The sequence below is a fragment of the Mustela nivalis genome (assembly GCF_964662115.1).
Source record: "Mustela nivalis genome assembly, chromosome: 12".
Lineage (NCBI taxonomy): Eukaryota > Metazoa > Chordata > Mammalia > Carnivora > Mustelidae > Mustela > Mustela nivalis.
Genome location: NC_139031.1, coordinates 33,656,924 through 33,670,673, shown reverse-complemented (window position 1 = coordinate 33,670,673; position 13,750 = coordinate 33,656,924). Strand labels below are relative to the sequence as shown.

The 13,750-nt window shown below is 40.3% G+C and overlaps 1 protein-coding gene across 2 annotated transcripts in view; it reads left to right on the top strand.

The window, feature by feature from the left end:
• Window positions 1-13,750, top strand: part of MDFIC (MyoD family inhibitor domain containing) — a 91,597-nt gene that overhangs the window by 16,088 nt on the left and 61,759 nt on the right. For both annotated transcript variants that reach the window (XM_082692413.1, XM_082692414.1), the window contains exon 3: window positions 3,876-3,998. In XM_082692413.1, the coding sequence (XP_082548539.1) occupies window positions 3,876-3,998 (123 nt within the window). The remainder of the gene's footprint in view (window positions 1-3,875; window positions 3,999-13,750) is intronic.

Here is a 13,750-nt window from a genome sequence, read left to right as displayed (position 1 = left end):
CTGAATTGGGACCTCTGAGGTTGGGACCTGTGCATCTTGATGGTTAAGGAGCTCTGCAAAGAACGGCATTATTGAGCTGATGAAGGTCTCTTTTCAAGAAAAGATTGTTAAGTTAGGGAGGAGTGCTGCTTGGATATGTATACAGAATTCTTGCAGAAAGATACAGACTGATCTCATGCATCATGAAGTTACTTGATTACCTATGGGATATGCGGGACATGTCTTTGAGGACCACATCCTAGATGAATAGCCACTACAAACCTTTGTGAACCCAAAATGATTAAACCAGGACTGTGGCCCTGCTTCTGCAGTTCAGAAGTAACACCATAAACCTATACTGATCCTAGAAATCCGCTCTTTGAAACTGCCTGTTGGTCATTTAATGAGTAATGGCTGACCCAAGATATTGAAAGTTGTAGTAAAGTGGGTTCTGTGGCTGGACATCATGGTGTTCATCTTAAAATTGTCTATCAATTAATTCTTCCTCTGCCTCAGTGCATTTCTTCAGTGTTAGATGGAACTGTGCACCATTTATGAGGCTGCCGAATAGGTATTCCATTAAGTATTACAGATATGTTAATAAAACAATATACGTATGTGAGAAAGCTGTACATCACTCAAGTGGTCACAGAAGTTTAGTTTATAGACGTGGAGAATTGGCAAAAGTCGACTGAATTTTTATACTTAAGACCTTTTCTGAGCCTTGCTTTGGGCTGGGTGCTGTGGGTCACAGCAAAAAGCTGAGGCCAACTTTTGGGCCAAGACGTTTACTTTTCAAAGAAGGTGAAGTTGGATAGACTGATGATTGTGATTTGAGAGTCATTACACTTTAGTGATTATTTCTTGAACATAATGGGACAAAGGATGATAGTTTTTCTTTTTTAACCTGAGGGGAACTCTAACTCCAGTATTTCACAGATCAGGAAACTTAAAAAAAAAAAAAAAAAAAAAAAAAAAAAAAGTGAAACTGTCCCTTAATAAATATTTAAAGCAGAAGGAACTTTATGTTCCTCTTACGAGTGGGTCACTACTAGACCCGTGTGCGTATGGACCACATGACATTTTCATTTATTCAGTAGAGAGTCTAGAGGGCCTGTGTTGAGCACTTGAATATTGGACATGATTCAAATGTGAGTCAAGTGTGTCTAGAGGCTTTATTCATACCTATTTTCTTTTAGTCAGCAATGCTTCATAATGCCCTGGTTTCATGAATTAATTTTAATGGAATTAAACTTGAACAGCTCAAAATTATATAATTAATTTCATTCAGCTTCAATTAAAGTTACTAATTGAATCAAGCCTACTAGCATGACACCTGGCGGCAGTTAGCTACATAACAGTAGCTGCAAGTATGTGGGACTAGGCTGATGAGCTAGTGTATGTAAACTAGTGAGTTTTTATAAAAAAGCTCTTCTGTTGATAATCTCAGAAAGGCCTTGAGTTGACTGTAACAGTGGAAAGACTTCTGGAGTTGTTTAAAAAAGTCAAGATTTTAATTGAAACGAACACCTCTCAGGAAGATTACATTTTCTCTCGGATAATGCTGAGTAAATGTTACATAAATCTTCTAGAACATATTGGTTTAGCATGCTTCTGATTTATATTTTACTGCTATCTGAATGTGGTTTTGCTTTCTGAAAATACTTAGCATTGAAGACCCTGCTTTTTTTCAGAGACTTTAGCCTCTGGATTTAGTCCCAAGAGGGTGTCCATTTATTTTCATGTGTTGAAATGTGTTTCATGGCAGAACTTTTCAATTGTTGTGAAATCCCCATGGTACATGAGAAACTTTTGCATGTGCAGAAATTTTTTCCTTCCACTGGAAATGTTAACACAGTTGACTAACAACTTCTGTTTGAATCTCTTTCCTTTCCTTGCTTCCATGGCTTGACATCATCCAGCTTCTCGTCCTTCTCTGACTCCTTTCTAATTGTACGGGCCCGTCTTGGTACTCTTTTTTTAATGTATTAATTCTTCTGATGGGCCCATTCACTTAACTGGCTTTAGCAGTCAAGTTGAGGAGGGTCACTGTTCCAAGCTATAACTTGATTTATTTAGGATTTGCAAATTCAAATGTGCAACACTAAACTCATCCACTAAACCATAAAGTCCGTAAAGGCCTGAGTTGCATCTCACAATTCATTGCATCCTCATTGCCTAGCACAAAGCCTAAACATCCACTGTGTACAAATACATATTTTTAAATTAATAAATTATTCTTCTGGCCTCCATGTTTTCCCAGTGAAATCCTTGACCGAGAGGGCTCCCTCATCTCCAGTCCCATTCGTGCAGAGCTCTCCTATTAGATAGATAGGGAGATAGATAGAGAAATAGATCTAATTATATTCTCACGTCCCCCTTTCCCATCTTGTCGTTCAGGATATTCAACTCTGATCAAACTGGACTCGTCTAAGTCTCTTTTAGTTTCGCTTCCTCTCTTCTCCCTCTTAGGTACATCCATACTCTAGTGATTCAGGGATATTAAGTGCAATAAAATTACCTAAGTGCCCCACACTCAAGTTGAAATAGAGTCTTTGGTGGTGGGGCCCAGGAATCTGTTTTTTTTTTTTTTTTTAAAGAGTGCCCCCAAGTGAGTTAAAGCGCAGTCAGGACTGAGGCACTGCTGTGCACAAATGTATTAATCTTCCTAATGCATGGCTCTGATAAGGCATTTCATAAAGCTTCAGTGGCTACTTTGACTTACTTATCTTGCCTTAAATTCGGTCCAGATTTCTCACCTTTGTGTGCAAATATCCATGCTGTGTCCCTAATCAGACCTTTACAGTCTTATCTCCTAATGTCCCTCTTAAAGTATTTCACACTCCAGAGTGCTGGAACCTTTTTGCTTGTAGAGTTCGCCCTAGCCGTTCTTCTACGCAGCATCGCCTTTCTCCCATCCCTGCTTTTAGAATTCCTATGAATATTCTGAAGATCGTCCAACATGCACCTTTTTCTCTAGTGCTTTTCTTGAGCTCTGAATCGGGGTGAGTTTCTTTTTCTTCCTTCAAACTTCTTCAGTGCTCTGGACCTCTTATAACATGGATTTCACCTTGTGTTCCAGTTAGCTTTTTGTTTGAGTTCTTATGTCCCGAAAAGGTGGTACTTTTTCCTTACTGTTTTTCCCCCTGGGGACCCATAAACCCATGTATAAATCTCCCATCCTCAAGAGCCTCCCTTTCTGAGAATGCGGAACACAGTCGTTGCCTCTTTCCCAAGCTTCCACAGAGAGAACTTTACACTTGGTTTCTACACCTTCTCACTTCTCAGTCCCTCCTCGTTCAGCTGCAGTCTTTTAGCCCAGCCGTTCAGTGGGATCTCTTCTCCTTTTGTGCTTTCCCTACCATGCCTGCCCCCTACTTGTACAGACTCACTTTCATCTTGTACATGACCTTTGCACATGACTCTGTCATGGCAGACCACGTGTGTTATGATGACTTACTTATAATCTTTTTTAAAAAAGATTTTTAAAATAGTATTTATTTGAGAGAGACAGAGCATGAGCAGGGGGAGAGGCAGAGGGAGAGGGAGAAGCAGACTCCCCCCTTGACCTGGGAGCCCAATGTGGGGCTCAGTCCCAGGATCCTGGGATCATGATCCAAGCCGAAGGCAGACATTCAACCATCTGAGCCACCCATGGGGCTCTACTTACAATCTTAATAGGTTATTTTTGCTGTATGCATGTCTGTGTCTTTGATGCTGGTCACATAGTAGGTGCTCAATAAATCTGTTACTGCAACAGTCAATAGAGATATGGCTCCCATTTGCTTAAATTATGGCAGACTTGGAAGCATTTGGGGGGGAAAATACCTTAAAATAAGAAAAAATAGAGAAAAATATATAACATTTAATAATAATATATCTTGTGTTTTATCTAGAAAAATGTGATAAAGAAAATACTGAGAGAACTGTAACTCAAGCTACCAATAGCTGCTTCACACATGGAGAGATGCAAGACCAGTCCATTTGGGAAAACTGTTCAGATGACGAACTCATCCGAAGTAAGTATTTGTAGAGAAAATCAGAGTGATTTGGGTATATCGCTATGAAAGCATGCTTTCAGTTCATTGTTCCTTGTAGTTCTCCTGGAAATCTCTAAATCAGCAGAGTTTATCTGAAAGTATATTCATAAGTATTTTAAGATGTAGAGCTAAAACTAGGATATAAGTAATACTGTCTGTCCATTTCCATCCTTTTATCTAAAGGAAGAATTGACCTGTAAATTTTGGACTTTATTTTCCTAGAGATATAGTTAAACTTACTTCCTTCTTGAGCCGTGATGAAGTAGAAGTTGGACAATTCTGAGTGGACTGTGAAACTAAAAAGATAAACACAGAGCAAAAGGATAGTAAACAGCACTTTGGTGATTGGTACCATTCTGGTCCCTGTTCTTGTGACAAATGATTCCAAACTGATTTTCTGTTGTCATTTTTTTTTTTTTTTGCAATTAACATGTTTAGCACTACTTGGTTTCTTTTTACTCTTTTCCTCTTCCTGAACGTAGTTTGTAGAATATGTACAAAAGCTTTGGTGTATTTTCATCTGAATGTGGGAATGTCTGGCAACAGCAGTATCACAGGGGTGCTGTTCAGAATGCGGGTTCTGTGTCATGTTCTCTAGACCTGGAACTTCCCCTCTGTAGGTTCAAAGAGTGAATTATTCTTTCTAGTAAACAAATAAGTAAAAAGATTTTTGCTATAGTGTTTGGTGAAGCTCCATCTTAGGTACAGAATTCATACCATTAAAGGGAGAGGATTGGAAATAAATTCTTGGCCCTATCGTCTACACTAGGTAGGTGGGCAGTGATTTTAAAAAAAAAAAAAATGTAAATTGCATTAAATAGTTTCGTTGGAGATAATGATGGTTTAGCTTGTACCAAGGGACAGTGGAGTATCTGGGAGCCACTGTCTAGTTTTATGGCCCCCTCTGAGAAGGCTGCTGGGGAAACAGTCGAATGGATATCCGGAAGAAAAAGGCCAAAGACAGCAGTGCCACCCCCGGCCCGAAACATAGCTGGCAAGACTCTCTGAATATTTACGGGTGACCTTGGACTCTGAATTCTGATTACAGATTTCAGAAACTATATTTTTGTCCTCTTCCTGGTCACACATTTTCTAGGCAAAGGCAGCTTTGTTGCGTCTCCAGAAAAATCTGATATCTGGATTTGCCAAAACAGAACGATTTATGTCATCTTTAGACTCGACTCAAGGTTGGCTAGCACTTCAAAGTTTGACACTGTGATAGCTTCTGCTGTTCCAACTCCCTGACACTGGCCTCCACAGAGCTGTCTGGATTTTCTTCTTTGGCCTTCCCGGTAGAGTAGGTGGTCGTCTGCATAATTCATTGCCTGTCTCTCTTAACTCCAAGGTGAGTGAGGTGTGTGTTTTCCTCTTCAGCCTCTAGCACATTTGAGGGGGCCCAGTAAAATACTTTGTAATCACAATAGGCCCTGGAAAGAAGGCCCTGGCTCTGAGTTGCAAGGGGGAGGAGGGGGGAACATCTGTGGTGAGTCAGGCCAGGGCTGGCTCCCATGCCAGGAGTCCTGTGTGGCTCCCTGAGCACTGTGGAAGAGGCGGGCAGCTGGCTCTCATGGAATTGATTTTAGTGTTCCCACTGTAGTGTGAGGTTGGTTGGACGCAGGAATCATCAGAAAAATGAGGCCGGCCGGGGTGTGGGAACGTTGTCAAATGCACAGCCCACTCTTTTTCCAAGCTTCCATGGGACGGCTCAGCTGCATAAGCAAGAAGTGGACGAGAGTGAGTCGGTTTAATAGGACTTCTCTTTCTCTCTCTGCTCCTGAGAGTGGTTAGAAGGCTGGCAGCTAACATCTACATTGTCCCGGATGCCTGCTGCTTTCTTTGTTGGACATTGAAGGCCTAATTTATAGGGGACTGTTAGCTGTCAGTGTGATGAGGCTGTTTTTACTTTCCTGAGAATAACTGAGCTCTGGAAAGTCAAGGGAGTGGTTGCTTTGGAAATTGTATTCTAATTAAAGGGTGTATTCTCAGGCTTATAAATGAGATCCAAGTGGAGAATAATTTCCAAATTATTCTCTGAACTTTAACCCTGACCTCAGTGGACCACCCACTTGTGGCTCACACTTGGTTCATGCTCCACACAGAAGTTCGAGCTTTGTGGGCCTTCCCTGGTCCTTCTAGAAAACCTTGCAGGTGGCAGACCTCAGGTACAGTGCTCTCAGGGCCTGGATTTCAAATCAGTTGCCCTTGAGTTGCTAACTTATTACAGAGAATCCTTTCTGGAAGTTATAAATAAAAGAGAAGAAATCCATATGGAATCGAACATTTCGAATAAATAGGCCACACACAATCTGGTCAGGGAATGTGCATTGTGATTCTCGTTCTTATGAAATTTAAATTAAAAAGACAATTCCAACTACTCAAGTTGGTTTAAAAATAAAAAAAAAAGAAAAGACCTAAATCAGTAAAGAATTAAAAGCATAATGGAGGTTTTTGAGGAAATTTTATGATTGGGAGGTTTTATTTTTTCATCTTATGAATTTTCTTTTTACAGTTTAAAAGGGGGTTCATATTCCGAGTAAACATTTTGGCATATAATTTCTGGAATGAGGCTTAAATTTTAGTTTATAAAAGTATCTTTTTATGGGAACACTAGTTAAGACTTTGGCTTTTCCCCACGGATTAGCGTATATGATTCAGTATATAATTTGGAGCTCTGCCTTGTTTTTATAATCACTATTCCTCTGAATTGGTAAAATAAATGTGGCAGAGAAGTGACACCCTCAATTAATATTAATTTTTCTGTTTAACCCGTAATATGCATAAACTGATAACAGGCAATAGGCAACATTTCATGTTTTAATTAGACTAGAAAAAGAACAGAAGTAACATTTTGATCTTAGTCTTTGGGGGGATTTCTAAGGTAGGAGAGAGAGAGAGAGAGAGAGAGAGAGAGAGTGTGTGTGTGTGTATCCTGTGTTTATACTCAGATATTTGTAGTATTTTCCTTTAATTTAGGTCAAGTTCTATTCTAATTATTTCCTATAGAGAGAGAGCTTACATTTTTCTTTGTTCTTCTTTCCAAAGTGCCTCAGGTCTCTATTGCAGATTTTTCTAGGTCTTTCTGAAAATTCTTATTACTTAACTTTATCCTTGGACATTGCTTTTTCATAAACGTCTCCTAATTCTAAATGTCATTACTTAACTCCAGAAATTTTCCTTAGCTCCTCTTCAGAAATAAGTTTCCCATTAAATTAAACTATTTTGTACAGCTAATTCTCTCCTTTGTGATTTTGTAGAATTCCCATGATCTGAAGCAAAGTTAGAATGCTCCACTTAAATGGTAATCCTCATTCTATTTAACCCATTTATTCATTCTGAAGAGTTTTTAGCTCTCCTAATAGTAAGCACTTAATTGGTAGAAGAATGCAAGCCTCTTCTCGAATGCACACTTGTCTCCTCTTCATGGAGCTAATGCTTCCTGCTGTTTCACTCTTCCTGCTGCTGGAAATCTTCCTCTTGGCATCCTTGGAGTTTCCTCTCAACATTGCCAGGCTCGGTTCTAAGGAGCTCTATTCCTTCCTCTTCCAAGACTTTGCCAACTTACCTCTGATCACTCTTTAGTGAATACTACTTGATCGCTTGACGGAATGCCTTCTTTATGTCAAATGCTGAAAAAGGCCGAGACTCAGGCGTGCTGTTTACATACTGAGAACATTTCTCACTTGATGATAAGGGAAGAGCATGAGAGATTTATATTTAAATTTATTCAGCAGTTCTCATGTTTGAATGCACATGATAGTTAATATTATTACTGTTATTCCTTTAGAATTCACTTTATATAAAAGAGGACATATACAAGCTCCTGAAATAAGTATCATCCAGTAAGACTGTGGGGGAAGGGGGCAAATGTAGTTCTGTGTTATGTTTCTTAGGTGATGTGGAATTCTCTCTTAATAGTGCCTGCTCATTCATTCTGGGATCCCATATTGGGAGTAAGCCTTTGTGACTTCACCTGGCTCAGTATTTTTTCCTCCATTTGTCTCTCAGAAAAATTCTCTTTTTTAAAAAAAATACGCTGACCAAATGGTAATGTGACTATAGTTGAGATGCTTTGGTTATTGCTGTAGAGAAGAATCGTTAACCACCAGTTATTCCAAAATCCAACTCATGACTTGGTTTCAGGGTTGAGTGGACAATCAGAAGCTCTTTTGGGTGGTTACCTATATTTATCTCATTGGCCAATGACCATGATTAGGCTGCATTCTAGAATAGAACTCAAGTTTATTGACGTATTTCTTCCTTAGGGTCCATCATTCCAAGCTTATCTGGGTTTGGGTCAAGATGCTAGGGAGAACCATTGCCCATTGTTTCTGCGTTGGACATCCTAGGCTCAGAGTCTTGGAAGCTGACTGCCAGGTTCGGATACTGACATCGTTATTCCTGGTGTTGGACATGTTACTTAAACTCTGTGATCAAATTTCTCATTTTTAAAATGAAGGCTAGTTCTGTATGCCTTATTGTGTTATTTTAAGGATTATTTATTTATTTTAAAGATTTTATTTATTTATTTGACAGAGAGCACAAGCAGGAGGAGTAGCACAGGGAGAGGGAGAAGCAGCTGGCTCCGTCATCAACAGGGAGCCAGATGTAGGGCTCCATCCCAGGATCTCAGGATTATGACCTGGGCCAAAGGCAGCTGCTTAACTGACTGACCCATGCAAGCATCCCTATTTAAAGGATTATATGAGAAAATGTATTTTGTATGCTTAGTTAGCACAGAGTTGTATGTGTAAACATTGAATGAATTTATTGATTTTCATTATTATTATCCTTGGGTAGAGGTATCAGTTACGAAGCTTTGTTTTTTGGTTTTGGTTTTGCTTTTGCTTTTTTTTTTTTTTTTTTGATCCATGATTCCAGTCGGTTTTGTGTGCAGACATGCTAGGTACATAGACCATGTCTTCCCAAGATTGTGGATATTTATGTCACAATGTTAGCCAACACATTGGATGCTATGTGGTTTATGCTTAATAAATGCGTAGGAAGCACATAGAATTAATGAGATTCTTTACCCATCTTGCTTGTACTATTTCTGACTTTAAGGTCCTCTCATGAACATGCTAAATCAATACATTCTTCCTTTTATTCCTTCTAACTCCCTTCTTACTCCCAAGCTATACATGATTCATTCATGTCAAGTTCCAAATATTTATAGATGACTCTAAGGGTATTAAAGCAGTCAAGTCATAGGTGTGACTGCTTTTTGCTGATAAGTTCTTCTGAAGAGTTCTCAGTGATCCATGGCCATGATCTCAATAACATTCATTGTCCATGGGGGTGGGTGGAGATGGCACTTTATGTAGGACCTTTTTTGGTTCCCCGTTTCTTACTCTTCTTGTCTAGCCAATAAGAAAAAGAGTCTGAGACCGATTTAGTTTCTTTTCTTCCTTCCTTCATCCCTCCTTCCCTTGTTTATGCCCAGCCTCGGCCTTTCTTCTTCCTTTTCCTCTCTTCCTCTGCCTTTCCAAATTACTTATTAAATGCTTTGTGTTCTGTAAAGTGCAGTGTATGTTGTTGCTGTTGTTGTTCTTACCGATCCTATGAATAGTTTCATTTATTACTTCTCCCTTCACCCCTACCCTCTACCATGACTGGTTTCATTTCCAGTCTATCTCCTGCTGCCCTTTGGTCAAAGATTTTCAGTCTCTTTCTGATGTCCTTAAAATCTTCTGGTCTTTACCGGGGGGAGATGAGATAGTATTGAAGTGTAAGTGGTGGGTAGGGTCCAATGAGGGAATCAGATTTATTCCTTTCCCATTTGGGACTTTCTTTGAGCCTCGGGGAGGTGCTGAGGCCTGGGAACTACCTCAGAGATCAACCTGAAAATGCTAACCACTGAAGGAATAACTAACATGTAAAGATCAAGGCCATAAATGCTGTGGTCTAGATAATTTTAGTTCTCAAACCTCCCAACTTCCTGGAGCTGAACACTATGTGAATTTACACATAAATTATTTTTTGTGGAGTATGTTATTCATACATAACTTTCAGGATTAGCAGTCAAAATATAACTTCTAAAGCTGAATAAGAAATCGGCTACATTAAGATGGAGTGTTACACTGGGCTGACTCTGTATTATGTTGATGATACAGTGAGGAACAGTGCAGGTGTGGTCTCTGTGTTCAGAGTTTATGATCTTGAAATGTATATTATGACTGCTATGATGGGAAAGGGCAGGCTGCTCTATTTTCACATTTGAGAAGCACAAATTCTCACATTGGGGAGAGGTCAAAGAGGGTGTTCCAGAGGGACTGATGTCTATAGGAAAGCCTAAAGGAGTTAGCCAACTCAGGCAGAGAGCATGGGAGTGCCATAGTAAGCCAAAAAAAAAAAAAAAAAACCAAACCCAAAAACAAAAAACAGCATACTTACAGGTCTAGAGGTAGTAGGTCAGCTTGAGGAGAGTTACAGAAGTTTTATATAAGCTGAGATACAAAATGTTCGACTAGAGGTAGAGAGAGGTAAGAGGCAAAGAATCTGTTAACAGAGGGTTAAGGGAAGATGGAAGGTATTGAAGAGAGTAGGGTAGGTTTATGTTTTTATATTTGCCTATATTTTAGGATGATTACTGTTGTGGTAGTTGGAATATACATAAGAATGGGAAACTGAAAGTATCAGGAGACCAACAGGGAGACTGTTGTATTAATCCAGCTGAGAAAGCTACATCTTGGTTAGGGTCATGGCAGGTGGGATCCAGCTTTCTATGGTCTATGAGGGGTGAGAGAAAAGCAGGTGCTGGGAATGAGGCCAAGGGTTTTAGTTTGGACAAATGATAGTTGTTTCCAAAGGTCGGATGGCAGAGGTTTTAAGGACTTTTCCAAAGGGGTTTGAAATGCTGGGCTGTGGCTGTCTGATGGGCTGAGAAGGGAGTAAAAACAAGAAAGGTCTAACAAATAAGAAAAATAGCCAGAGAGGCTGACAATCCATCACGGTTTCTATTCCTAGAGAAACAAAACAGGTATCAATGGAGTAAGTGAACAGGGAAAGTGGAAAGAGAAGATGAATTATGAAAACGGAAAGTAAGAACTCTCAGTTTTGAAGTGGAATGGTCCTTGGTGAGGACAGGCTACAAGGTGCGGTTGCACGGATGCTAAATGAAATAGTTTCTCCCAAACCTAGATTGTTAGATTTGGAAGAAATTTTAGAGGCTTCATAAAAATTGCCCTGTTCAATAGGTGGGGAAACAAATCCAGAGGTTGGTTCCCATCTTTGTGACCATTAAAAGGCAAAGTTGGGGCTTATCTATGTTTGACTCTCAATCTTCTGAATTCCTCATCAAAACTTAATAGTTGAGGAGAAGCCAACAAGTTGGTTATCTCTGGTTCCTTCTGCTTTGCCCTAAGATTAGTTACCTGTTGTGGAGGAATGGAAGAGTCGTTTGATATTCTCTAAGCTGAGGACTCTGAAATGAATGAAAAACAGTGCACGTTGTTTGGAGCTTCTGGTTTGCCTCATTGTAAGATTTAGAAAGGTCTTCTCCATCTAGTCCAGTAACATACGAGAATGGGATTATTTTAAAAAGAAAATCTCCTACATAGCTAACAATGCCAGGGTAAGGGTCCAGCTTCCCAAAGTTACATTAGAGCCCAGTCCCCTGTAGGAACTGTTTCAAGTAATAGATAAGCCAGAAGATTCAGATTCCTTCAGGTTCTGCAGGAGACAGGACCAGCTAAATAAATTGGTGGGTGGGGTATGTGTGGAGTGTAGTGCAAAATGAGAATTCTGGTCCCCTTATTCAAAAAGTGTAAATTTCAAGATGGCAGCGATAGAGCATTGAACCCACTCAGGGTCCTTCTGAGCATGGGGTTCTGTGCCATTGCCCACACACGTCCCATGGCTGCAAAGCCAGGCCTAGCTGGAGGCATCAAGGGAGTGGGAATTCAGTTTCTGGTAAGCAAAAAAGAATACTGTATACCCATTTTAGAATTATTTATTTATTTATTTATTTTCCCAGTAAGGCTCTGAAATTCTAGAATGAGGAAGTTTTTCTGGGCTGGGCAGATCCTGTCTTTGTAACAAGTATGAGTAGCTTGTACAGGTATGTGGGACAGTTGCTATGTAACAGATTCTTGAAGGCAGTGGTTGCCAGGTTTTATCCAGGCACAGAACGACTGAGACCTGCTTCCGGCTATAGTTTTATCCATGGCTTGGTAGAGGATGAGGTGTATGAGAACGAGAAGGAACATTGAAAATCCCTCTCCACTCCTTCCAGGAGCTCCATTCCCCTCCATCTTAGCACACTTCAGAGTCAATACGGTGATTTGTCCGTTTCCTTCACTGAGTCTTTCAGGACTGACGGTAAATCCTGCTCCACGGTTTTCCATCAGAAGCTGGAGTCTTCCTAAGTCCTTGGGTTCCACAGTAAGACACCCAGAAGTCAGGGAAATTTTTTTTGAAACCCTCTGATGCTGGTATTGGAGGGGTAAAATTGCATTAAGTGAGCTAGAGAAGAGAGTGGGTGGAGTGATTTGTTCTGCATTGGAACATAATCTCATTAAATACATTTTCCATGGTTTTGAGAATTTGGACTGGGAAATTTAAGAAAAAAAAAAAAAGATTCCTACCATCTCAAATTGTCATAAATAATTGATTATGCCAGCGTGATCTTTAAGATTTTATTTATTTAGTTTTAGAGAGCAAACACAAGCCACGGGGAGGAGCAGAGGGGGAAGGAGAAGAAGGGGAAAGAATCTCAAGCAGACTCTGCACTGAGGGCAGAGCTGACTTGGTGCTCGATCTCACAACCCTGGGGTTATTGCCTGAGCTGAAACCAGGAGCCGTAGGCTTAACCGACTGAACCAGCTAGGTGCTTTCATGCCAGTGTGGTCTAATGAGACCATACATGTCATTTTTTTTTTTTTTAAGATTTTATTTATTTATTTGACAGACAGAGATCACAAGTAGGCAGAGAAGCAGGCAGAGAGAGAGAGAGGAGGAAGCAGGCTCCCTGCTGAGCAGAGAGCCTGATGTGGGGCTCGATCCCAGGACCCTGGGATCATAACCGGAGCCGAAGGCAGAGGCTTTAACCCACTGAGCCACCCAGGCGCCCCCATACATGTCATCTTTGAATGTTGCCTATCGTTCCTTGTCTTAATGGGGGAAAAAAAAAACAACCCATACTGTATCATCAACATAGAGGCCCATCTTTGCAGGGCACCTCCATGTTCGTTGAGCATTGCAAAGGTGCTGTCATAACCACAAAGATGAGCAGCAGTGAAAACAATACATCCAAAGAACGGTGTGATCGTGTACAGTTAGCCTGCTCTTTCTCGTGAGTTAGATTCTTATTGCATTTCTCTCATATCCAGTAAATTTTTGAAAGAGATTTATTTATTTACCAAAGAGCATGTGAGCAGAAGTGAAGGCAGAGGGAGAGGGACAGAGAGAATCTCAAGCAGACCCCCGCTGAGCACGGAGCCCTACCAGAAGTTGGGGATGGGGGCTCTGTCTCACCACCCTGAGATCATGACCTGAGCCAAAAATCAAGAGTTGGCCACTCAACCCACTGAGCCACCCAGATGCCCCTCCAGTAGATTTTTAAAAGTCTTGTCAGATAACTCTGAATATGAATATGTAACACAGGAAATATAAAAGTAAACCCATGTTCTTACATATTTAGGTTTTTAATATTTTTCATTTTAGCCAGTTTCAGGTGGTTGATTTTTGATCTGGCTTTACACTATTAAAAGCAACAGAGCCAATGCCCTTCAGTG